The 27,680-nt window shown below is 42.0% G+C and overlaps 1 protein-coding gene and 1 long non-coding RNA gene across 14 annotated transcripts in view; one reads left to right on the top strand and one right to left on the bottom strand.

Annotated features, from left to right (window-relative positions):
- The window catches only part of Nrg4 (neuregulin 4), an 80,542-nt gene that overhangs the window by 16,809 nt on the left and 36,053 nt on the right, over positions 1 to 27,680 (top strand). For all 13 annotated transcript variants that reach the window (XM_087563839.1, XM_087563837.1, XM_087563841.1 and 10 more), the window contains 1 exon segment: positions 25,468 to 25,614. In XM_087563839.1, the coding sequence (XP_087419965.1) occupies positions 25,468 to 25,614 (147 nt within the window).
- On the bottom strand, positions 9,749 to 17,399 carry LOC134480177 (uncharacterized). Its single transcript, XR_015627693.1, has 2 exons — positions 16,895 to 17,399; positions 9,749 to 12,223 (listed from the first exon to the last, which is right to left on the bottom strand). It is a non-coding gene; the product is annotated as an uncharacterized LOC134480177 (long non-coding RNA).

Raw genomic sequence — 27,680 nt, 5'->3', positions numbered from 1 at the left:
GGGTCACCTGACATGAGGGGTAGAAGGTGTCATTTTATATATTTACTGTTTGCAATTTTATTTTTTTCTATTTATTTATTTAATCCAAGTACACTGTAGCTGTCTTCAGACAGACCAGAAGAAGGCATCAGATCTTACTACAGATGGTTGTGAGCCATCATGTGGTTGCTGGGATTTGAACTCAGGACCTCTGGAAGAGCAGCCAGTGTTCCTAACTGCTGAGCCATCTCTCCAGTCCCATTGCAGTTTTATAAATGTGTATAATGTTTTGGTCTATTGCACTGTCTTTTCCCCTCCCCTCCAAGTCTCCTAGACCTCCCTCCCTCTCCCTCCCAACTTTGGTACTCTTCTCTTTATTTAAAACCCACTGAGTCCCATTTAGCGCTACCTAGGGATGGGCATGGGTCCATCTGGAGCATGGGTAGCCTCTCAGGGAATCATCCCTGAAGAAAAACAGACTGTCTCTTTCCCCAGTAGCCACTAACTGAAAATAGCTTCCCAGCTAGGGATGGGGCCACATGAGCCCCTCGCTGGTCCGTGCTGGGATTTTGCCTGGCTCAACCTTGTGCAGATCTGGTGCCTGCAGTCATGGCCACCGTGAGTTCCTGTGTGCAATTGTGTGCTTCGTTCTGCCTGGACCTGTTTTGCTGCACCATCCATTGCTTCTAGCTCTTACTCTTCTTTTTTTTTTTCTTGGTTCTTTTTCTTTTTTTCGGAGCTGGGGACCGAACCCAGGGCCTTGTGCTTCCTAGGCAAGCGCTCTACCACTGAGCTAAATCCCCAACCCCGCTCTTACTCTTCTTTAACAGAGAGAAATATTTGATAATGAAAGAATTGTTAATCAGGAAGGTAATAGTCACAGATAGTGTGCGAAACTAGCAACAGGAATTGAAAAATGCAGATTTTGAAAAATCAGTGAGGCAAATAGATAAATCCACAGGTTAGAGACTTCAATGGCCCTCTCACAGCTGTTGATAGGATAGAGTATCCCGAGAACTACCACCAGCCACCCACTAGACCTAACAGAACTTAAAATCTACATCCTATTAAATGTTCAAGATAAGGTTGCAAAGATGCAACTTATGCTGGGCTAAGAAATCCCTTAGTAAACATGTGATTGAAATTTTACAGAACAAAGATTAAAACACATGGACCAAAACCCTCCAATCACCAATTTTTATAGAATATGGGTTAATAATGGTTTTATATTTGAAAGTATTTTTGAAGATTATTTTTGACCTAGGTTGATTGATAAATGAAATTTTAATCTCAATGTTTATAATAGTTTTATAAACATAGAGTGCTCATTTACATGTCATCTGTACTTGCTTTTCTGTATGTTTGAGGACTGCTAAAGACACTGTGAGCCATTATACCTAAAATACCCACTTTCTTTTTACAGAAAATGTTTTCTGACCCTTGCTAAAAAATGTGTCCTCTTATTATAACATATTTTAGAGATGAGGATTCCTATTGTATCCAGGCTGGCCTGGAACTTACTATGTAGCCTAGGCTAGCCTCAAACTCATGGAACTCCTTCTGCTTCAGAACCCAGGAAAGAATAAATAAAATTGACATCTATAATGAAAGCATACAATATTACTCCAGATACCCTGCAGACACTGAGTCTGTGTCTTCTTCCTGAGAGCATGATTAGACTAGATTTGCTCTCTGTTAGGTTTCTGTTGCTGTGATAAACACCATGACGAAAAGCAACTTTGGAAGGAAAGGACTCATTTCACCTTATAGGTTACAGTTCATCCATCACTGAGGGAAGTCAGGGCACAATCCTGGAGGCAGGAACAGGAGCAGAGGCCATGGAGAATGCTGCTTACCAACATGGCTTATTCAGTTGGTATTCCTGTACAACCCAAGACTACACCCACATTCATAAATATATAATTTATAAATATATTTGAATATATATAATCAATGGCCCAACAGTCAGCAGAATTAAAATATTTTATATGCTAAGACTTTTCTTACACTTACATTTGTGTGTGTGCACATGTGTGCAGGTGTGTGTGTGTGTGTGTGTGTGTGTGTGTGTGTGTGTGTGAGCATAAGACATAGCACAGGTGGAGAACATAGGCTAATTTGTGGAAGTTAGTAGGTTCCTGGGATCAAGTAGGTCATCAGACTTGGTGACAAGCACCTTTCACCACTGAGCCATCTTGACAGTTGGCACCCTGGATTTCACAGATAATCAGTATCTCCAAGGAAACAACTTCGATCCTAGCACTCTGGGAGGCAGAGGTGGGTGGATCTATAAGTTCAAGGCCAGCCTGATCTACAAAGAGAGTTTCAGGACAGCCAAACCTACACAGAGAAACTGTCTCAACCCCTCCCCCTCTCCCCCAAAAGAATGAGCAGTCACCATCTTGCTCCCAGACTGTTAAAAGCAGCTCACTGGCAACAGTAAACTGAGCTCAGAGGAAGACCCATGTCTCTATGAAGGAGCAAGCGTCCCAGTGTTGATCCAAACCAAAACAGACACAGTGTTCTTATACTATTAGAAATTGTTACATCATACATACTGTTTGGGATAAAGTCAGATCTCTAGTCTCTTCCGCAAGCTCCATGTGTTCCCATATGTAGGTAGTCTCTCCATTGTCTCTGACCAATAATGTTTCCCAGAAGCTAACACAGATGCCTACAGATTTGTTTATTCAGTGACATCACTGGTTGGTCCCTTGATCTTGCAGTATGGCGTGACCCTTACTTGGAGTCAATGTCCACTGTAACATACAGAACACAGATAGCTAAGGGGTGTGTTTGTCCAGAGTTCTGCCAGTATCTGGAAGAGAAATGAGCAGAAGTCTCAGGACACAGTTTCCTCTGATTATGTTCTTTAGCAACCGTCTGGTCCCATTGCTTTAGTGGGGAGTCCCAGAAGCTATTGTCATTAAAAAATTTTGATTTAAAAAAAAAATCACAGGGCTAAAAAAAAGAACAGAGCAATAATGATAGAACAGAGCAATAGAGATAGGTCTACTGTGCACAGCTCCACTCTCCGGTCATGTGTCTAGTTTCTGTTCCCCTTTGAGCAACTTTCAAAGCCTAAATGGTTAGGTATCTCTGCCCTATGTTACTTAATGATGGCATGTGTTCTGATAAATGCGTTAAGCGACTCTGTCACCCCACCGTGAAAAAGTACTTACGCAACATGGATGGTGCAAGACAGGCTGCTCAGCACAGCTTCTTTATGCCCAAGTGGCCTGCAGAACACGGGTCTGAAATGCCAGTGCTTGTGTGGCAGAGTTCACTTCCTTATAGGAAACGTCACGGGTAGACAGCAGTCTCTTCAGTGACGCACTACGCTAATAGTAATTATTAGTAACAGTATCGTTAATACCAAACCCAGTGACATCAAGTATTAAATACTATATTTGGAGATATATATACACATATACATATAATTTTTAAGACATTTATTTTGTATGTGCATGGAAGTTGAGCACACATATCTCACAATGCACCAGTGAGGACAGATTATGAGAGTCAGTTCTCTTCTTCCCACCATGTAGGTTCTGGGGATCAAACTCAGGTTGTCAGGCTTGGTGGCAAGCTCTTTGACCCATGAACCCATCCACCAGGCCCTGTGTAGGCAGTCATCTTGAAGGAGGGGCATGCAGTCGGTTTCTTTAAATGAGCATCCCCATAGACACGAATAGCATTGATTCAGGTTGTTCTATGCAGACAGTGCCACAACAGATAACCTTTCCACTTTGCAAATGCAAGCACCTTTCAAGAAGCCGGCCTGGTAGAAGGGGGATATATGTGTTTGTAATTCTGGTAGACGTTGTCCGATTGTTTAACAAGGCATCTCGGTCCCTACCGACTACATATGGAACGGCCTCATTACCAAGCAGACATCTTCCTTAGTTTGGACTTTACCAGCCCAACAAAGGACAACGGTAACTTGGTGTTACTGTAATTCACGTTTGCCTTGTGACGGATGAGGCTGCCCTGTTTGTATTAGTCAAGGTGTATAGCATAGAGCAAATGCAACAGACTTGAGGCAGTTGTCTTAGAAAAGCCTGCGTGTACGGTACTTGTCTGGCATAGAGTTTTACTTCTGTAAAACTTCCTCTAAATGGGGGTATGTGTCTCACCGTGTATGCAATGCAGTTTGTACTGAATACCTGCTTTTGACAGTCTGGGGTGATGATGGTGTGTACTAGACAGTGATGAGGTCATGACCTGCTCCCAGGAAAAACTTTGAGTGCCAAGTCTCTATGGTAGACAGCACTTCACAAATGTTGTCACGGCATTACTGGAGGATTGGGCATCTCTCTCATGCCTGCCGGCACCAGGGGAGGACTAGGAGCACGTGTCTGGTCTCTTCTGGAGCAGTCCCTTGGCAGCTCCCTTTATGTCTCTGCTATAATGAACAGCTGCCTTGGGGGTGACTCTGTATACTCCACTCTTAACAAGCCATCGGTCCTGGGGTTACAGTAGAATTTACCTCTGCTTTCTTTCCCTTTTATTGAAGGCTTTATTTATATTTTTAAAAGGCTTTTTTGCAGGGTAGTTTTATGCTCACAGCAGGGGCAGAGGCTTCCGGCTCGCTCTCTGCCTGATACAGGGTCACTGTTTCTTCCCACGGCCTTGGGTCAGAATAGCAATATTTTTCCACGTCAGTAGTTTTCTTTGAAATTCTTGTTTGACAGTTGGGTTTTACTAGTTTTTCATTCCCAACTCTCCTCTCTCATCCTCCCCACTTCAACCCCTGGAGCCTTTCCTCTCAATCAGGCCCCCCTCCTGCTTCTGCGGCTTCTTCTTGCGCGTGGCCCGTTGAGTTTACATAGCTTCTTGCCTGAGTGTGGGTGGCAGGTACAGGAGCAAAAGCGACGTCCCAGTGACCACACCACTGCTGTCTGTGAGTGGAGGAAGCAACATCCTTTGCGTCCTGTAGTCACTTGGACATCTGTGCCGACAGTGTCTCTCCACTGCCTGCTTCCCTTCCTGCAAACAAGTCAAAATGGCTGCTTTGCCTTGAGGAAACCTACCTACCTGCCTTCCTCCTTCCTTCCTTCCTTCCTTCCTTCCTTCCTTCCTTCCTTTCTCTCTCTCTTTCTTTCTATTATCCATCATCATATATCTGACTATCAATCGATCAATTATCTATTTGATTACCTGTCATCTATCTATCTATCATCTATCTAAGACAAGGTACATATACATACATACACATATATATTATACAACACATACATACAAACATATATATATTATACATACACATACATACACATATATTATACATATACATACACATATATTATACATACACATACATACACATATATTATACATATACATACACATATATTATACATATACATACATATATATTATACGTACACATACATACATACATACATACATACATATACACTACGTAGCTCTGGCTGGCCTAAAATTCACTATTTAGACCAGGCTGGCTTCAAACCCACAGAGATCCCTGGCTTGCTCTCTCCTAAGACCTGGGAATCAAGGCACATGGCACCACCATACCTGGTTTGGGAAGCACTCTTAATGGTGTCCACTGCCCTCGCTAGTCCCTAGAACTCTTTGTGACTTCTGCATCATCTTTGCTTCTCCTGATATTTCTCACACACAGTTTAGAACCTTTGGGTTACAACTTTTGAAGCAGTGCCAGCAGGAAAGGGAGAGCATCTGACCTTTGAAGGACGTTTATCACTTTCCCTCACACCCTGTTTGGCTGGAACCTATGAGTATCTCACTGAGGTGGGTGGGGCGGGGACGTGTAATGTGTGTAGCCCTGTGTACGGCGATGGATTCTGTGATTAGACTAATCCAAACAGAGAGGCATGAGCTGTTTCCGCTGTATTTCCAGTCTTTCACTAGTCCATCATAAAGAGCACCGTGTCTAAGATATACTTATTTAAGTGAGGGGTTATATGTTCCGCAGTGGTGTGGATTCAAGGACGGATATGAACTTTTCAAGCCAGGGTATGACACCTCTGTCCTCCTGTGGCAGTGGTTTATTAGGAAGAGCCTTTCTACCTATACTGTTAATGGCAATGCTTTCCGTAAGGCTGGTTCTTTCAGCAATCGTTCAGTTTCTCTTTAAGGAGATAAGTATAGTCGGGCATTATTTGGTTTTTTAAAATCAGTTATTATTACTATGATAAAGTGATCAAGAAACACTGTTTAAAAGGAGGCGTCATTTTGACATCGCTTTAGCAATCTTGGCCCCTCACTATAGGGTGAGAGTAGGGGAGTGGGGAGCCCACCATGACAGACAGGACACAAAGGATGCCTGCAGAAAGAAACATCCTCATCTTTGCCCTTTGACTGCACTTGGCCTTCTAGCCTATCAGACGGTGCCAACCATACTCCAGGCGTGTCTTCTCCTTGGCCAATATTCCAGGATGCCCTCACAGGCTTACTGAGAGGTGTACAGTTCCCAGTCTCCTAAGCGATTCTCAACCTAGTCCCATTGACGTGGTTCACCATCACCAAGTTTAGGTTTGTGAAACTTGATCGTTTTCTATAAATTGCGAGGTCCTCTTTTACATGCAAATCTTACCTTTGGGAGATAATCTTTTGGCATTATTAAATATTAATTAATCATGGATTAGCACATAGACTTGTTGAATCCTCAGAGGGTGTGGTCTCTGGAGTATGGGACCTGGCCTGGTTGTCTCTGTACTAGGATGTCCTGGGTCCCTCTGGAGACTGGGCTCATATGACAACAGAGAAATAAAAGTGGATGAATGGGCGAACAAGGACGAGACTTTGGTACTTTGCTGTCTGTTTGGGAGCGCCCTGGATCCTGCCTGCCATCCATACTCAGTATGTTACTCCTCCCATTGGGTGGCGTTACTTGATTACAAGCAATACTGTCGGCTCTAGTTGTTCCGAGTCTGTTAGTACTTTCGTCATCTCCAGCAGTCTTCCTTCTACTCAGCTCTAGAGGTTCTAGAGATCCGGCTGTGTCTTGGATAAAAACTTCTCAGGAGAGAGCCTTCTCAGGTGGCCTTTTCAGGACCTGTTCTGGAATTAGTTCTTCTGTCAACAGACGCTCCCTGTCTGGTCTAAACTGTAGGTCTGTGTGAAGCTAAGTTCCCTTAAATGCATTTTGAGCATAATAGAAAAAATATTTAAAAATCAATAAAAATCAGATGACGTTTTATATACTTTTTATTCCCACAATTTTTAAGGAAAAAATGATAAATTAGACCAAGAATAGCCTATATCTCAGAACTTGGGAGGCAGAGCCAGGTACTCTGTTAGTTCAAGGCGACCCTGCTCTATGTAGCAACTCCCGGGCCAGCCAGGGCTGCACAGTGAGACCCTGTATCCGTTAGTGAACTCACTGTTAATTCTTCTAACAAATTAATTCTGAAAGTCTTCCATATGTCAGCTCTAAACTTTGAGCTAGAGTAAGATGCCCAAGTGGCCATTTGAGGTATAATTTCAATCATGACTCCGTGGCCTTGTTCATTTAATGAGAAGTAGTTAAAGCCACCTGCAGGTGCTCCCCTGTAATCCTGTGTTCTAGAGACTGAGACAGGAGGATTCCCAGCAGGAGCTGTAATACGTGATACACACAGAGGCACAGACACAGACACACAGACACACACACTCACAAACACAGACACAGACAGATAGACAGACAGACAGACACACACACACAGAGTCAGATTATCAAGAAAGGGCACATAGAGAGGCATGAAATTTTAATAAAACAACAAATTTGACATTAAAAAGTATTAAAATGCAGCATATGTAATGTATTGGCCTTTTCTATAAGTTAAGGTCTAAACAATAAAATTATTAGCATTGGTATGGAGAGTTTGTTTTGTCTCTTTGGTCAGGATTTTACTGATTTAAAATAGTTATAATTCAAACAGGAAATGTAATAAAATAAAGAGGGAATTTAAATGAAAAAAAAATTAGTCTTTTAAGCCAGAGTTTAATTTTGGGTAATTTGACCTTGTCAAATAGTATTTGAGATAAAATTTTGTGTTTAAGTCTTCATATTTAAATAAATGTCATTAAAACAACCACTCTCCCCTGGAAAAAAATGGAGGCATCAAAATTTGCTCAATTAGGAGAGAAGAAAAGAACAATAGACAAATTTTGCTGACACATGCGTAGGCTAAGGCTGTTCCGGCCTGTCCCCGTTACCAGTGTCAGCATTTCTGTTAGGAACACGCTGTGCTTGAAAGAACTTACTGTAATTTACCGTCTTGGATAAAAGCAAGCTACTGTTTCTGAACTCCAACCGAGGGCTGTTAACACAATAGGGAGAAACTATGGTGAAACTGTTAAATATCTGGTTATATTTTAGATGTCTTACATACCTAAAAATATTAAGACTATCTAAAACATAAAGAAATTTCAGAAGATTTATATATATATATGTATATATATAATAGATAAAGGCAAAATAATTATTTATATATTTTTATATTTATAAAATAAATCATTATATTTATAATTATTTATATATTATTTATTATACATTTATATATAGTACTTTTTCATATGTCCTGTACCTACGTGATTTATTCTAATTTTATACATAAATTTCAGAATTAGATGAAAATTTTGTTTAGTGTATCAAAATTTGCATTGTTGGGCTGGGGCGTGGCTCGTTGGTAGAGCGTGTAATTAACATGCATCATCTCCGTATTCATGCTCTGGCAACAACAACAAAGAAATCTTTATGTCATCTCTGTATGTTTCATCATTTGTTTCTAAGACACTGCTTACTTAAATCATCCATGCAATTGGCCACCTTGGTGAACCCAGTGTTTTTGAAGCAGTTTATCTCATTGGAGCGCCCTAAGGTGGCTGTGAGACACCCGATGTCAGTGACTTGTTTCAATCAGTTTTTCTTTCTCCTTCACTCACTTGTTTACTGTGTACACCCAGGGCTGTAGTTGGGAGAATGGATACTACAGGCAGTCCCCTGCCCCCAAATAGATGGATACTCTTAGAGACCCGCTGTGAAGTAACAGACATATACCTTTATTTTTGCCCTCTGTTTAGGTAATGATTTTTCCCTTATAATATGCAACCTTTCTAAAAATCTCCAGTATGGTATAAATGCCACCATGTAGCCTAATGTCATCCCCTAAACGCACAGGTTCCACAGGCGAACAGGGAGCAGAAGCAGATGGTGGCCCCAGCTCTCCCGTAGATTTCAAGGCTGATGTGAACTTTGTTGGGCCTATTCACAGTGGACTTTTATCAAACTACCATTTGGTTCTTCATAAGATACAGCTTGTGTTGCTTTATTGTTCGATATCCCTTTTGAGATTTACTTTTGAGGTCATTATACTGCTGGGGTGCAATGTGTATTTATAGCAGGAAACTAACCCACAGAATATTGTAAGAATTTGCATTTTTAATTTTCTTGCTCATCAAAGCTAGGATGGTAGGTGAACTTCAGAAGCGTGATTCTTTTAGTTCCAGGGAAGTTGTTTTATTGTGACTTTTGTCTTCCTAAGTTCTCATGCAGTCTGTTCCCGAACGCTTGAAAGCTGTTTCCTGAAATCCTTGGTGGGATGGCTAGAAACCTGTGGAAAAACCATAACATTCCCAAATACCATGTGACGTGTGTAGTCGCCAGCTGCTCAGTCAGGGAGTAAGAATTTCCCCGGCTCGGGACCCCGCTAAAATATTTTTTTGAAAAGGTAAACACATAGTCATAGAAATATAAAGGAACTTTTCCAAAGATTTTTAACCGATTAGTTATTAGGAAGTCGGGGTTGGGGATTTGGCTCAGTGGTAGAGCGCTTGCCTAGGAAGCGCAAGGCCCTGGGTTCGGTCCCCAGCTCCGAAAAAAAAAGAACCAAAAAAAAAAAAAAAAAAAAGAAAAGAAAAGTTATTAGGAAGTCAATAAGATATCATAAACGGCTCAAAAATTCAAGCAACAGTTTCATACGGAGATATTAGGAATTCTGAAAAGACCTGGTAAACAGATATAGGACTGGTCAATATTTGCAGGTCACTAATCCTTTGTGTGCCACCAGATAAAATGTATTTGGATTTCTGTAAGAAAGAGTCCCTTGCAATACTGCACATTGCCTGACATTAGACTTGTGAAATAGCACACTGAGCACCGCCCTCATCCCATCCTGGACACACAATACTTCCTGTGAGACACAGTTCCAGTAACTCAGGCCGGTTTCTCTCCTGGTGCTTCTCCCCAGGTCTCCTAAATGCCAGGATTATAGGTACCACATGCCTGGCGCCCAGCATTTTTTTAAAAAAGTTTTTACACATTCCAAATTCTTTCACAATTTTTTATAAATATCTTGTTCATGATTTTAGTAACCTCAAATTTGTTCATTTTTTTTCAGTGCTGGAGATTGAACTTAGGACCTTGCTTACATGTGGACAACTACAGAGATAGATCCCCTTTAATTACATGTGTGTGTGCATGCGTGTACATGCGTGTACATGCGCACAAGCACACACATGTCATGGCACACGTGTAGAGCCAATAGGTGGGAGTCAGTTAGTCAGTCGTCTCCTTTTCTCATATGGGTTCCCGGAACTAACTGGGTCTTCAGGTTTAACAGAGTCTTTATCAGCTGAACTATATTGCTGGGTTTTTGTTTGTTTTGTTTTTTGAGACAGGAGCTCTCTGTTTGCCCTGGCTGTCCTGGAACTCACTGTGTACACCAGGCTGACCTCAAACTCACAGAGATCTGCCTGCCTCAGCCTCCCAAGTACTGGGACTAAAGGTGTGCACCACCACCTGGCTTAACTTGATGTTTTTAAATTATTAATTTTTTAGGTCGGCATGCAGAATGATGTTCTATCCTCACTCCTCACACATACTCATGTGTGTCATACTTTGTCCTCAGTTGCTCCCCCCCAACTACTGTGTCCTGTGCTCCCTAGACCCCTCCAGCTGGGTCCCTCTTTCTTCCAGTTAGCCCCACTTCTGCCTTCTTGTTACATGAATTCTCTCAGGATCCTTTCACCATGGGTGCATGCACGTGAGCACACACACAAACATGCACACGCATGCACACATACACATGCACACACACAAACACACAGGCACACACAAATGTATGCTAATAGAACACTTGAGATATTTATCTTTCTGTATGTGGCCTGTTTTGTTTAATCATTTCCAGTCCCACTCACTTTCCTGCAAGTGTCATGATGTCGTTTTTCTTTGTGACCACTCGGCATTTGTTCTGTCTGTCCACGTATTGATGGACAGCTAGGCTGATTGTATTGCCATGCTACGTGAAGAGCAGTGGCTGGTCATGTGTGTATCTTTGTAGTAGGATCCAGGGTCTTCAGGCTTGTGTCCAGAAGTGGTATGTCCGAGTGTACAGTAGCTCAGTGTTTAGTTCTGTGAGGACCCTTCTGCTGACTCCGGTGGTGGCTTCACAGGTCACACTTCAGTCATCGGTGAGCTCCTCTCACATCCTCTTCGCCTTTACCATCATTCATTTCCTTGATGTCTGATGGTAGTCATTCCAGTCAAGACAAGGTGGGTCTCGGGGCTGGGGATTTAGCTCAGTGGTTAGGGCGCTTACCTAGGAAGCGCAAGGCCCTGGGTTCGGTCCCCAGCTCCGAAAAAAAAAAAAAAAAAGACAAGGTGGGTCTCAAACAGCTTTAATTTGCTTTTCCCTGATGTTTAAGGATGTTGGATACTTGGTGAGTTCTCATTGGTTGATTGTGTATCTTCTTTTAAGATTTATCTATTCCGTGCCTCATCCCATTTTTGATAGCTCAGCAGTTCTCAACGTGTTGGTTACAGCCCCTGTGGGGTCGAATGGCCCTTTCACAGGGGCCTACGACCATCATAAATCACAGATCTTTACATCATAATTTAAAACAGTAGAAAATTACAGTAATGAAGTAGCAGCAAAAATAATTTTATGGCTGGGGTTCACCATGACGTCAGACACTGTATTAAAGGGCCACGACATTAGGAAGGTTGAGAAACACTGGATTCGGCAGTTTGGGTTTCTAATGCTTAAGTTTTGCACGTTTAAAGAGGCTTTTTAAAATACTTATTTCTTAGACATTTTTTTTAGCTTTATGTGAGTGTTTTGTCTGTAAAAATGTATATACACCATGTGCCCCCTGAAACTAGAGTTACAGCTGGTTATGAGCCACCACATGGGTGCTGGGAACTCAGCCTGGCTCCTCTGTAAGATTTCCCAGTGCACTTCGCTGCAGAGCTGTCCCTCCAACTCAGACTTCTTGTCTGTGTTTAAAAAAAAAAAATAAAGTTTTTCAGGTAAAAAGGAGACATCTTTATTTTGAGACAAGTTTTTCAACAATTTGCCCAGCTCACACTGGCCTTGAACTTGTGATCTCGCTCAAGCCTGCTGAGTAGCTGGGATTCACAGCCTGTTCCCTGCTGCTCAGTTATTCTTGGTCACAGAAGTGCTGGTGCAGGCTTATGTGAGTGAGGAAGTGTGTGATACCGCCATGAGTTTGTTCTTACAAGTCTTAGCCATTCAGCAAAGAATCTATGAAAGTTTCAACACTCATTTTGCTCCGAGACATTTCATAAGAGTGTTGGAATGAGGTTTTCAAGGCTCCTTGGCTGTTGTGAGGACAGAAAACCACGCCTAAGAAATTGTCCCCCAGATTTCATGTGTAGTATGGACATTTAAGCCAATTAATTCCTCTTGACTTGGAATTATCCAGTTTCCTGAGGTGCTTGGCCTGGTAGCCAAGGACATTCTTCAGGTCCCTATAAGCCAGGGACCAAACCATTTGTACTGAGGAGGCTTGGTCAGATGTAGGATCCACAAGTAAAAGCAACTTAGTTCTGTAAGAATGGATGGACACTAGATAATTCCAATCAACAAAGATCAGGTAATTCAAATATTTAGTTCCAGTTTATAAAAGCAATGTTTACTGAATTTTTGTAGTATATAAATCTTCTGAAAAAAAAAAGGTTTTTTTTTTAGTATAAAAAGAACATGGCGTTAAAATATGAATAGTAATCTAAGCAAGTATCTGTAACAATTGTCCCTCCATAATTCTTACTGTCCTGTGTACATCACGATTTGGGGTTATCAATCTGCTTTCCTGTGTTGTCTTCTGAAGTGCAGTGGGAAATCCTGACTCAGGCCATTGGTTCTGAGTGAATGTTCTATAAATACCCATCATCTTAGAATCTTGTTCCCAAGAATCTATTCTTTGAAGAATTAAGAATTTTCCTATGTGACTCGGAGCCTTTGCCATACACCACATTAAAACAGAAATGGTGTTGGATCTTGGAGAGTAGAATGCCTGCGGTGCACTTCACTGCTTTTCTAGTTTTCAGTGCCCAGCTAAAAAGCCAGGCGTTTGTACTCCTAGTGCTGGGAAGCAGAGAGCAAAGGATCCTGGGAACACACCGCTCCATTGCTCTGGTCTCATTGGTGACCTCCTCCAGGTTCAGAAAATATGACCAAGAGTGATTGAAGTAAAGCACCCTAAACTGCCCTCCGTCCTGTGCACACACGTGCACACACATGCCTATACACATGAACTTGTGTACACATACACATACCATGCACAAGAAGGGAAGCATGAGTCTTTTATATACCAGATATTGGCCATAGTTAGTTTTCTCCTATAGTCAATAATATCACAATGGAGAAGGACAAGGTTCTTTACTGGAGTGTATTACGTGACTATTTTACTATTGTGTAACTATTTTACATGGGTTTGGACCTGTATTTAAAACCCTTTATGGTGACTGGGTGTGATACGCATGCTTGTGACCATAGCAACTCAGGAGGCAGAGACAAAAGGACCACACTAGCCCAACTGTTCAAGAAAGGCACAATCTCACCTTAAAACAAATAAGCCGACACATAAACAAACGGGGTCAGATAGGTTGAGACAGCATCTAAAGATGTTAATGTGATGAGTTCTATTCTAACTACGGTCTTTATTTCTCTAGTGTAAATGACATTGGTTCCTATTCTAACCGCTGTCTTTATTTTTATGACATAGGCAACAGTAATTTTGAAGTATTCTTTTTAGGTATAAATGATGTTTTGAGGGTTTTTTTCAAGATTCAATTTTGGGAAAGTAAAACTAAAAGCTCATCGAGGAGATTGGGCCATTTGGTTATAGCATCACAGTGGCTGAGAAAGGGTTCTTGGCTGTCTCTTTCCTCACAGGGACAACAACAGTTAAAATTAAAGTAGAAGGAACAGTTATAAAGAACCTTGGTCCCTGCCTCTTCCTCCTCTTCCTCTTTCTTTTTGAGTCAACCTTTTTCTTCCCATAAATAATCCAGGATGTAAACTCCAGCATCAAGCACAGAAGCACACCCTGGGCAGATGCTGAGTCTCTGCTTTCTGTTCTGGTCCAGGAAAGAGAACAGCGGTTTGTCTGTCCTGAAAGTCCAGCCAGAGGGGTGCCGCGAACCGAGAACACACTTCCTATGATAAGACAATGAAATTCCAAAACAAGTCTTTTCATATTCTAAGAAACGCCGTAGTTAGCCCCAGGCAACAATCGCTTAATCGATAATGCCGAGGTGTTATTGGTATATGGATCCATCATTCATATTTCAAACGAATCAATGACTTCATTCTTCCTTGTGTTTCCCTCTCCAATACCAACCGTTCTAGGCCCATGTGAGGTCATCACGTTTGGCTTTGAGGTAGAAAGAAAAAAAAGCTGAGAACTGCTGCTTTCAAACAAAACTACTTTTCTTTAAAAAGGAAAGCGCGTGCATTCACGTGCGTCTCTGTTACTCTTTGTCTAGCCTCATCACTCGCATCAGCTATAGCTTTTGACCAAGTACCTGATTTCTGTTGCACAAGGAAAACTGGGTTCAGGGTCATCTGGAACCGTAAGGCATAAGAGGCAGTTCAGTAGACAAAGTAGACAAGTCACAACTACAGCACACACCTTACTTCTACCTCTGACACACCCTTTTCAGTTTTTAATTTAATATTTTACATTTTTTATGGAGTGTACTGAACCATCCTACCAGACCTTTATTTTTGCTTTGTTTTTAGACATGGGACTCATTCTAACTTTGCTCCTTTTTCCCTTAAGTGATGCTAGGGATAAAACTCAGAGCATCCTGTATGCTGAGCAGGATCTAACCACTGAGCTGTATGTACCTCATATGACCCACTGAAGTGGCAAAATCTTCATTAACAACATGCAAATTCCATATGCAAGAAACAGAAATGTAAGCACAAAATCAACTTAGTGAATAATGTTTCAGTGGTCCTACCTTATTTAAAAATCTATTTAATTGGTTCAAATTTTAAGATATCTTTAAAAAATTCTATTATAAAACGTAAATAATATAAAATGAATGTGGTTTAAGTGGAGCATCAAGATAATGACTTAATTGAACAGTTTTACATTCTTAAACTTTTTGGATTTTGTTTGGTTTCTTTGGGTTTTGTTTTTGTTTTTGTTTTGTTTTGTTTTGTTTTTCGAGACAGGGTTTCTCTGTGTAGCATTGGTTGCCCTGGAACTGCTGTGTGGACCAGGCCAGCTTCAAATTTACAGAGATCCACCTGCCTCTGCCTCCCAAGTGCTGAGATTGAAGGCATGCACCACCACCACCTGGCAATATTATTAAAATTTTCAACAATATGTAGGGACTAATAAATTATTCGAATAGTGAACCATGTAAGTTTAGGGAAAATAGACCTAGCTCGAATAAAATGTATGCATATTGTACTCAGTATTCTTAATCAAGACAATCTGTTTTTATTAAGTCAAAATTAAGCTTCTCTCTTTCTCTCTCTCTTTCTCTCTCTCTCTCTCTCTCTCTCTCTCTCTCTCTCTCTCTCTCTCTATTTCAATGTGGTTGCTGGGAATTGGACTCTGGACCTCTGGAAGAGCAGCCCATGTTCTAACAAAGATTTATTAATATAACTTGAGTTCTTAAAATATTTCTTGGTTTTGATGATAGTAATTTTCTTAAATTCATTAATGTTTAAAATATTAGAATTTTAGGTCTGTTTCTATTGTCCTACAATGGGCTTTTAGGGCTATTCATTATGTACCCCAAGTAGCATGGAGTTCCTCGCATTTGATTTTATACTCTAAGAATCTCCTCTGTGGATACTCTATCCCCATGTCCTCCTCTCTGTCTCTCTCCCAGTGAGGATAATCTTGAGTGTCAGCCACTGGCTTAAATGTTTGGATAGTTGAGCCAAGACCTTCACCATGATCTTACTAACGGGAAGTAAACCGTGAAACCCAAGTGAACCACCACCACCACCACCACCACCACCACCACCACCACCACCACCACCACCACCACTACCACCATCACCACCATCCATGAGACCCATGAAATAAATGACAGAGAATGTGAAGTCCAGCATGGGAGGGAATCAGCCAATCTGAAGCTCTGCTTCCTTAGATTCACCTCTGAGAACTGCAAGAAGATACTCAAGTATACAGTCTTCCCACCCACAGGCCCTGTGCGTAGTCTCTCCAGCCCACAGGCCCTGTGCGTAGTCTCCCCTGTCCCCAGGCCCTGTGCATAGTCTCCCCTGTCCCCAGGCCCTGTGCGTAGTCTCCCCTGTCCCCAGGCCCTGTGCATAGTCTCCCCTGTCCCCAGGCCCTGTGCGTAGTCTCTCCAGCCCACAGGCCCTGTGCGTAGTCTCCCCTGTCCCCAGGCCCTGTGCGTAGTCTCTCCAGCCCACAGGCCCTGTGCATAGTCTCCCCAGCCCACAGGCCTGGGGCGCAGTCCTTTCTGGCTTAGAAGGCCCAGTGTACAGGCTTCTCTGACACCTCAGTTGGTCTCGCTCTACCCAATGAGTCTACTGAGCATTTTAATGAATATCCTCTAAACGTTTTAAAATTTATAAAAGAGAAAATCTGACTTTTATAAATAAAAAAAAATAGAGCATGTGTTAGAAGTGCATTTGAAGAACTGCTTACTTACAAGGAGACCAAAAGACGCTGCTGCTGACTCAGAGGAGAATTCAGTAATGCGCACACACGAGAATAGACATGAAATTGATGTGGGCCCACACAGCAATGCGTTGTCTCATACCGAGCAGAGTGCATCTGTATTCTTCTAAGGTTTGTGGTTTACAGAGTGGTTGAAGTAGCTCAAAGGTGAAGAACGGGTCTCTGTGGAGTTGGAGAACCAGAAAGATGTGTTTGCCTTGTGTCTGGGAACCTGTTTTGTGGATGATGTCCAAGAATGTCTCTGAGAAAGCGATCCACACAGGAGCCTTGTATCCTTCGGAGTCTTGGTCAACTTGGCCATGTAGACACAAAGGCAGCCAAGTAGCACTTCTGACTAGAACTTACAGAGTCATAGCAGCAAGAGTGGAGGACAGGTTTGTCCTTGTCTGTACCTGCACCACTAGCTGGGTGAGGCCCTGTGGGCTGCCCTGCTTTCCTCTCAGCCTTGTGACTTGTCCAAAGATCACCTCAGAGCCAACAAGTTCAGCTTCGTGATTGGAGCTTAACTTGGCAAAGCATTATCTGGTGGAGCCATTACCCACAGGCACTTAATGAACCCTGGTTTCACCAGGACTCTGGCAAGAGTTGTTCATGTGATCATAAGACCCAACCAGTGTGGCTTCCTGCTTTTCTGACTTTGAGCACCATTTCCCATCCGCAGCAATAGCAATGGTGTTCTTGGGCAGGTAGAAACCATTTGCTGGGTGACTGTATGGACTAAGCTCTGTTCAGGAAAGGGGGTTTAGAAGAACACACATGTAATCTGTGGAAGACTGGTTAGACAAAAGTAAGATGAGGAGACCTACATCTACAGTATTGTTGTAGTCTGCACATCATCTTGTTTAACTGTAGATTGTTGTTTTGTCCCAGCATTCCTGGACCCCACCTGACCTAGTCAGTGTTCTATTGCTGTGAAGAGACACTGAGACCATGGGAACTCTTAGAAAAGAAGGCATTTAACTGAAGCTTGCTTCTAGTCTCAGAGGTTTAGTTTGTCAGCAGCATGGTAGGAAGCTTGCAGCACACAGGCAGGCATGGTGCTAGAGAAGTAGCTGAGAGAGTTCTACATCCAGATCAGCAGACAACAGGGAGGGAGGGAGGGAGAGAGAGACAGAGACAGAGACAGAGACAGACACAGACAGAGAGAGAGAGACAGAGAGACAGAGAGGCAGAGAGGCAGAGAGAGAGAGACAGAGAGACAGACTGGGCCTGCATTGGGCTTTTGAAACTTCAAAGTCCACCCCCAGTGACACACTACCTCCAACAAGGCCACACCTAATCATCCTTCCCACATAGTGCCACTCCTAATGACTAAGCATTCAAACAGATGAGCTTATAAGGGGCCGTTCTTACTCAAATCACCACACCACTCTAGTTTTACCAAATTCTTTTTAAAGGGAAATTTCAGAATTTTGTGGATTGCTTTATTAACCATGGAAAATGTTAAGTTTTGGGTTTTTTGTTTGTTTGTTTGATTTTGTTTTGTTCTTTTTAAGGTCAGTTCTTGGCATGCCTTGTGGATAAAATTCAGCCTTTGCATCTCTAAATTTAGTAGAAGGTTGTGTTTCAAGGGAAACAGCCAAAGCACCTCTGATATTAAATACAGCTAAGTCCTTTTCTGCTTTTACCTCTGACAGTATGTCATAAGCTTTATTAAACATCTGGAATTACGCTGATATTTTTTTTGGGGGGGGGTTCTTTTTTTCCGGAGCTGGGGACCGAACCCAGGGCCTTGCGCTTCCTAGGTAAGCACTCTACCACTGAGCTAAATCCCCAGCCCCTACGCTGATCTTTAAAACACCTTTGTGGAGCAGAAGTAAGAGCCCCGGTGCTTATAACAGGACTCATGCAAATGCGCCCAGCAGCTGCCGCATTTATGCGTTTTGTTAATGCTTCTTATTTTAGTAACCTTACTTCCGATTATAGACTCCCTCGTAGGTGTTCTCAGCAGAAACAATGACTGCATCTCCCTCGACCTCAGCGTTCAGAACAAAACTTCAGAGCATAAATCTCGTGACCCTCTGACTTTGCCTGATGACACCTCTCCCGGGCAAGGTGCAACAGAGGGACGGCGAGCCCACACCAGCCCCCTTTGCTCTGTTACTTTTCCAGTTGTCTCCCTGACTTGCGTTACCGAGAGCAGAAACCGCTCTTTAGAGCCGGCTTTGTACAATTACGTGTTGGCATCTGAATTTTGATTACCTCTTGGGTAACTGTCTCTACATCCACTCTCTCCTTTGGAGCAGAGCCCGAAAACGTTTCGTCATCTTAAGCCTTAGTTTCTACACAGGAATACTGGCAGCTGTGACTTTTGCACAGATCTAATGCTCAACTTCTTTTGTCAGGAAGTGAACTGTTGCTGGTTTCTCTTTGTCTTATTCCAAGTTGGGTCATGAGATTTTCCCTGCAGCCTGGGAAGGTAAGACGCCGGCATGACCTCTGTGCATTTAGGTTTAGCTACTCACGACTTCCTAGATGTTGCTAAGAACCCTTAAAAGACCTGAACAGGGAAAATCTCTAAATCTGGAAGGCCCACTTATATATCATTTATATTTAAATATATTTTACATATACAGAAAATATTATTTAAAAGAAAAAGTAACAGCAACTTTCCGTATAAATAAATATAAATGTCTACATATATATTGTCTATGAGATATGAAAAGTATTTTTTTGTTTGAGACTGAGTTTCATGTAGCCCAGGATGACCTCAAACTTCACAGTGTAACTGAGGCCACCCTTGGGCTTTTTTCTTCTGTAGATTAATTTATTTTTATTTCACGTGTTTTATCGGCACGTGTCTGTACACCATGTACCGTGCCTGAGGAAGCCAGAAAGCAAGAGGATGTCAGATCCCCTGGGACTGTAGTTATAGTTGTGGATTGGCACGGGGGTTCTGGGGGTCTAATAGGGGTCCTGTGGAAGAGCAGCCCTGGTGCTCTTCTCCTTTGTGCTGTCTCCAGCCCTTGACCTCTTTATCCCCGCCCCCTCCCCACGCCCACCCCGTTCTGAGTGCTGCTGCTGAAGGCACGTGCTGTTAAGTTTTCGTTTTACTTCATTTTCCAACCTTTTAAGAAGCAATAGACTTTATTTTTAGAATTTTCTCCCTCATCACATTTTGAGGTAAGCAAAATGGAGAAGGCAGAGACTAAGACTTCAGTAAATTATTTTGTTTGTGTGTGTGTGTGGAGGGGGGTGTTGTGAAAGCCGTCGATCACAGAGGTTGGTCTCGGACTCACACAAAGCGTTCTGTGGGTCTCCCTTTCAGAGTGCTCGAACACTCAGTGACGAAGGTTGTGTTTCCAGCTTGCGAATTGTTCGCTGCTTGCTCGGGCACTTCTGTGTTTTGCTGGACTTTTTAGCTCCTTTCAGCAGATAGTTGAAATTTTCAGTGGTTTCCTTAAACTAAGTCTTACAAAGCACTGTAAGCAGTAACTGACCTGATGTCAAAAGTGGGTGGTTCTCCGTGTGGACCGTGCTGCAAACGCATCCCTGAAATGCATCCCACATATGAGTTTGCTGGCTAGCAGTCAATCATGAGGAACTCTTAAGATTTGCTTTTTAATTAGACTTAAATCGGGCTAACCCACTTGAAGTACTCATAATTATCAGCCCTGAACGGTGCAAATGTCACACACTTGATGTCAATAGCTATTTTTGCAAGAGTGGGTATTGACTAAATATCTCTAGACGGGGTCAAGCTTGTCGATGTTTAGTGCTTTTATGGCACCAGGTAATAAAAGTGGCGAGGGCTGCCAGCCAGTCATCTCTGAGTTCTTGGCTTATGCATATCTGTGGCATCTGACAGGATTTCGGCCATGTGTTTGTTTATCAGAGAGCCTGGGACGAAGTGGGTCCAAACCACGTCAGTGTATTTTCTTAAACTCTTGTAAAGCTTTTTATTTTTGGTTCGTCCTGGATTTTTATGAGTTTCAGACTGAACTTCGATTTACAGATGGGGTTTGTGAAGTTGGGTCAGCTCTGGGGTCACAGTGTTAGGATTCTTTCTTCCAGGGTAGCTTTGTCCAAGTGGAATTGAGGATTTTGGGGGGAAGGTTTGTTGTTGCTGTTGATGATGATGATGATGATGTTAGTGGTTCTTCTATAATACAGTTCTTGTGTCTCATTTCTTGGAAGTTTAATAGTAGCATCTTTATTGGCCACTGTGCTCCTAGTTTTTACCTGGAGTCTGGCCTTAGTTTTTGAAAAGAGACTTCTCGCATTCCTCTCTCACCTGGATAGCATCCTGCTGTTTTAGGGCACTAATAGAAGTCTTGATCAATCATGAAAATAACTAAATGAAAGAATTAAGGCAGGAGTTTACTACTTTGACTTCATGTGGTAAAGCTTAAGAGGCAGGCAGCAAGGTCAGCACATATGACAGGTATCTACCTCGTTTTTCTGAGCCTGAAGCCCAGTGTTCATGTTTTGGAACACAGCCACATCTGTTTAAGATCCATAGCTTCTTGGTTCTTGCGGCTTGTGTTCATTTTGTTTTTAAAGGGAGTCACCCCAAATATCCCAGCCTGGCTTTGAACTCCTGGTAATCCTTCTGTCTCCATCTCACAAGTAAAAGTTTGGTTCCTTTACTCCTGCTGAAGACCTTAGTGTCATGGCCATTTTCTCCGAACACTAAAATCAGATGAACTTTTCTCATGTCCAGTGTACTAAACATGGCTTCGATGCTTCTGCTGAAACTCCTCAGTGCATCTAGAAAACCACTGTATAATGTGCATTCTGAGTTTGGAAGATTCTCACGTCACTGGCAATTGTACACATTCTGGCATTAATCGTCAGTTCCAGGAAAGTGTGTTAGCACTTGGCGTTCATCAAATTAGATGGCACAACCTTTTGGGACTTGACAGCCTGTACAGAAGTGAAGGCCAGGAATACTTTAGCAAGAGTTACTTACATAAAGAGAGAGGCTGCTTAGCTCTGCGCAAATGCCGCGGTGACACTTGACCTTCAGCTCACGCTACCACTGCTCCATGTCTGCTGTCTCCACTCTACGGTCCCTGACTTGCGTTTGCTTGAAATGTAACATTTGTGTTACAGCTGAAGCCATAACATTTTCATAAGTTAAGCCAGGGCTTTCAGAGCAGACTCCTTGCTACAGCACTGGGTAGGCGGTGTTCCCTTATTTATATGATAAATATCTGGAAAAACAAAATTCACTTGTAGGTTAGCGAACCCGTACAAGGTGTCTGTTCTTTTCTCTGAGTCCAGATTTAATGAGGTGAAGAATAACAACTTTTTTGATGCTGTTTTGCTTAAAATGTCCACCTGCGTGTTATTTTTCCCAGATGTGGATGGTAGAGAACTCGGCTGATCATTTCTCTCTTGTGCCTTTTTCTGTTTACTTCTATCTTGACCTGATTGCTGGACTTCACACACACCATTCCTGGACTAAACAGGGCTTCCTTTCAGTGGCTAAAGTTCTCTTAAAAACAAAACAAAGCAAAAAACAAACAAGCAAACAAACAAAAACCCCCCTCACCTCTGTAAGGCATACATGGTAATTGAATTCTATTAAATACAAAAATAATCTTAAGGAATTGTGAGAGGGTTTTTATTTGTATTTTTGTGCATCTAGAACAACTCTTGGAACTGAATTCAGAGCAGGGTTTTATCTTTCGGAAAGCTGCCTCTTCCTGTGTTTGTTTTGCGCTGTGTGGGCTGCTGTGACAGACTTGCTGGGGAGTTATTAACTCCTTCCATCCTCCACCTTGTTCACCTCAGAAACCTCTCCCTGACCCCAGATATATATATATGTGTATAAAATTGGAACACAGGCCAAGAATTTATGGTAATGATAACATTCATTTTTAAAACAGTTCCTTGCTAAAATAATTGTTATTTGTTGGTGATATTAGTTATTTTTATTAGTGATCAAAAGCAAAGTTATGTATTTGATACTGAATGCCAGGGAGTGTCTCCAGCACTTTTCAAGGCCGACGGGTATTTTGTGGTCCTCCCTCACCGTGACATATAGTCTGGAGAAGCTGAAGCATCTTAGGCCCACTTCAGAAACTACTAGAAATTCTGCCCTAATCCCACGCCAGAATTCATCCAGTTATGCTTTTTATTAAAAGCTAGCAACTTAAATAGCAATCTTGGATTCAAATGTTCTACCAATATAACCTAAAGATGTACTATCCTGATACTTTCATGCTAAGGAATGACAAGAGGAATATATCAAAGCCTTTGTTTCCCATAGTCAAACCACTGTGTTTTTAGAATAGGAAAATCCGCATGCATTGTGAGAACACTGCCGTTTACAGTGTGCACTGGTCTTCAGTGTGAGCCGAGGTGTAGCGGGCAGCATCCGTCAGGGTTGTGTGGTGACTGCGTGTGCACTGTAAAGTGTGCGTGTAGTGTGTTCAGGAGGAAGCTGTAGGGACATGCTGTCCTATAGGAAGATAAGAACCACCATGGATTCAGTTTAACTGAGAATCCTGTTTGGGACTTTGTATGTTCAGATATCTTTTATTGTTGCCAAATTTTCCATAACCCCACACATTAAGCGATGTGACCTCTGTGACTCATATAATGTTATGAACTATAGTTCATGAAGCTGTACTCTGAAGAATAAGTGTGTGTGTGTGTGTCTGTGTGTGTGTGTGTGTGTGTGTGTGTGTGTGAGAGAGAGAGAGAGAGAGAGAGAGAAAGAATGTATGCACAAGCGTGCACTTGCACACACACTGTCTGTTTCTTTGTGTCTTTGTCAGTCCTGGAAAGAGGAAATGAAACTATAGAAGAACAAAATGAGTTTTCACTTACCTTCTTCTTCTCATGTGGATTTAACTGAGTCTATGGGAATACTAATCGTTTCATTCATTTATTTATTTTATGTGTATGATTGATTTGTCTGCATGTCTGTCTTTCTGCACTACATGAATGCCCGGTGTCTTCAGAGACCAAAGGAGGGATGTAATTACCTCCGTGTGAGCCTCCGTGTGGGTGCTGAGGATTAAAGCCAGGTCCTCTGGAAGAGCAGCCAGGGCTCTTAAACACTGGGCCATCTCTCCAGCCCCAAAGAGAAAATAGTATTTTAATGTTTATACTATAAGTAATTATGAGTTTTCCCCAAAATATCTTTCACTTGGAGTTTTGTATTCTGTCCTTAGGCTCCCTTAAAACAGACCAATCTTCGCAGTAGTTTGAGAGAAGCACTGTATGGCCTGAAGCACCCACAGAGCCAACAGCAGTAACCTCCTGCCTTCGCCAGGGTGGCATCAGGGTTATAAAACTTATGCTCTTTGGTCAGTTAAAATTCACTCTGTGCTGAACTGTTCCCCTCTTCTGAATCTGTAGGCTGTTAGTTATCCTATCGGTTTAGTTGTTAAAAGCAGTCATTGGTTCAAGTCTAATCCTCTAGGCCTGTTGCCCTCATTAGCACAGTGTGAGGCAGAGAGAACAGACATCTAAGTGTCCACTGAAAAGAGGTGAGGAGGAAAACTAGTTTTCTAAAATCAACCTCTACATATTTTTTTTGTAAAAAAATAGCTTAAAAATTATATCTGTGTACACTCAATTTTTATACAGCATTGTTATTATATATATATTGTGAATTTCCTACATAACTTCTGGAGTTACTTTATAAACAAATGTCATATTAAAAAGAAAAAATTGTTTTGAAATAGAGTTTCATACTCCAAGATGGGCTGGCCTAAAACTCATCATGTAGCCCAGGCTGGCCTTGAATTTGAGTCAACCCTCCTACCTCGACTTCCCAAGTGCTAGGACTACAGATGCATGGCAACATTTCCAGCTAAAATGTTTTTTATTTTACCTCCATCCGTCATATAAATTGATGGGACTCCAAAGTCTATGATTCTCATTAATGTGCAGTAATCCTTTGAACAAGTAACATGGAAAGGCGGCTGCCTGCTTCTTCATATCAAAGACGCTTCTTGTGGGAGTCTTTACTGCTTCATTTGTCTCTGAAGAAAACTAGAAATGCTGCTAGTCGTGTGAAGTTGACGTATGTTCAAGAAGGCATTATTAAACACTAGGGAAGAGATGTAATGCTGAAGAACTCACGGTTTAGAAGAAACAGTAATTTTGAAAAAAGTTGCAGTCATGTATCTCTATAAAATATAATAAAATGTAGATGAGGTTGAATTATATGCACAGTTACACCCCTGGAAATGTAGAATTTAAACCTTGGCGGCCTGCACCTGCAGTCCCAGCTATTTGAAAAGCTGAGGCAGGAGGATCACTGGAGCCAAGGGGTTGAGGACATCTAGAGGAACAACATTGCAAGACCCTTCTGTAAAAGTTGGCAGGCACAGTCACCCTGTTGGCACGTGGAGTCTGAGTGGTACCGGATCCCTCCGGACTCTAAGCTGCTGAAGAACAGTAAAAGGAAGGAGGCAAGTGTAAAGTAATGCATTTGTCTGTAGCCTCAGCTCTCGGCGCCTCACATCGGGCTTGTCTACTCATTTACAGTCTGAAGAGCAGACATCGTTCGCTTCCTTCCAGCCGGAGACCGTATGTTGCCCACATCAGTGTGTGATCTTTATCTAAACTTTTATCCTGTAGGTGCATTGAAAATTATACGGGTGCTCGTTGCGAAGAGGTTTTTCTCCCAAGTTCCAGCATCCAAAGCAAAAGTAACCTGTCGGCAGCTTTCTTGGCGCTGGCGGTCCTCGTCACTCTTGCCATCGTGGCGCTCTGCTTCCTGTGCAGGTAACGGAAGCGGAAATAGACCCTCAGAAAGAGGAACGCGGTGCACAAAGCAGCGGCCTTAGCTACTAGTGTTTCTGTAGATACTTACTGTTTTATATCTGGCATCATCTCTCTAATACAATTTTGTTATAAACTACTAAGTCACTTTGAAAGCATCTTAAGCCGTTTTTACCTGTTCTTTTTCACCGTCACCTCTGAACGAGGTGGACTGATGCTCACTACAGTACCATGCTTGAGTATTGGGCGAGGTGTTTCTTAGTTTTGAATATGAAAAGCAAAGTGACTCAGTCAGTGCTTTAGAAATTTAAGGCGCCTGACTGATGTCTACCTTACCACATGCTAGGCATAATGAACACAGTGGCTAACAAGGTAGAAACATTCCCTAAACTCATGGGCTATTTAAATCTAGTAAGGCGGCTAAAGAAACAAAAAGTGAGATTGGAGGAACTGGTAACTCCTTAAAAGAAGCAAAAGGAAAAATTACATGTTGCAAGGCTATCTATACATCATCAAAGATTACTTTCATTGTTTTCTTTACATTGATCTTCAGTGTTTTGAGGGATGACAGTTTTTAAAAAGAGAATATGGAATTAAGTCTAATAGTTATTTGTATTAATAAGTATTAATTGTGCACTGGTTACTCTCATATGACTATGAAAATGGAGCGCTAAACCAAGTTGGCTTGAGAAGTTAATATTGTAAGAATAAGATATCGATAAAATGATATCTCATAAAAACCCTGATTAAAATTTGGGGGGACTTTGCTCCTTTAAAAGATGCATTATTGTATATTTTATTTCAAGATATCATTTAATAGATGTTAATCTCATAATTTTTTAATGTGAATGCTTCAGATACAAGGAGTTTCAAGCTATTATACCAGCTTATAGTTCCCACGTGTGCCCTGTCTTAGTGTGACCCTGCTACTCATTCAGCAAGGGTTATGGTTTAGTGCTGGGCTGTGTAGTTCTGTGATAGTGTCCTTGTCTGGCAGATATAAGCTTCTGGGTTCAGTCCATCAAACTGGGATAGAAGTAGAGTTTATTTCTTTACACAGGCACTAGGATTACTACAGTGGTATAAATGCTACAGTTTAGAACACAGACTTTAAATGGACTGAAAGCTCCACCTGAGAACCAGGGAGTCTCTTGTAACAAAGCTAAGAAGAGAAGACAAGCAGCCCCAGGGCTGGGAGCAGCCTGCAGCAACTGCTGGCCACTTGAACGAGGCACCCTAGACATCCTGCTCGTCTGAACCTGTAGTTGGCTTGTATTATCTACTGGTTGCCTGCAATTACACAGAGGGCCCCCGGGTTAAAAAGGCAAAGCTCGGCTGTCAACCAGCAGAATCATGAGAAAGAGAAATTTAATCTGAGTTTAGGGTAGCGCATTATGAAGTATTAAATGAGCCGCTTTAGTTTGCCCTTCACTCAAAAACATTTGGAAAAACTAAATAATGATCTATTCTTATTCTACCCCTCTATGTATGTTTTCCAGTAAAATATGCTAGGAGAAAGGTCAGCTTAATTAATTCTTATTTCTCATTATTTACACTAGTACTGACTTGGAAATAGAACTTTATCTTCTTCTATTGGTTGGGCTACTCTGGGTAGTAAGTCCTCTGACTTTGACTATAGTTTTGACTATAGTAACTACCGACTGCCTCACTATGGCTTGAATTTGTTCTTCAGATTCCATGTATTAGAAACAACTTCCCCAGAGCCTATGTTAATAGTGTTTGAAATGTTGGGCCTTTGAGTGGTGATTGGGCCGTGTGGGTCCTGCAGAGTGAATGATACAACCTTAATAGTTTAATCACTTAAAAGCAAAAGCTTTCTTATTCATAGTATATAATCCTTATGGGTTAGCACACAGATCGGTTGCATTAAACATTGTCATCGGGACTCAAGCTACAAAGCAGCCATCACAAGTGCTGCTGTTGGTTGCTGTGCAAGAGGGAAGAGATAGCCCCAGAGTGCCTCATCCTCAAAGTGAACTGTTCCAGGAGTGACACAGGAACTCTGACAGAACTCCTTTCACAGTTACAAAGAGCAGCGCAGCCCGTGC

Source organism: Rattus norvegicus, chromosome 8 (genome assembly GCF_021556685.1).
Source record: "Rattus norvegicus strain SHRSP/BbbUtx chromosome 8, alternate assembly SHRSP_T2T, whole genome shotgun sequence".
Classification (NCBI taxonomy): Eukaryota; Metazoa; Chordata; class Mammalia; order Rodentia; family Muridae; genus Rattus; species Rattus norvegicus.
This window is presented reverse-complemented; position numbering and strand designations above follow the sequence as displayed.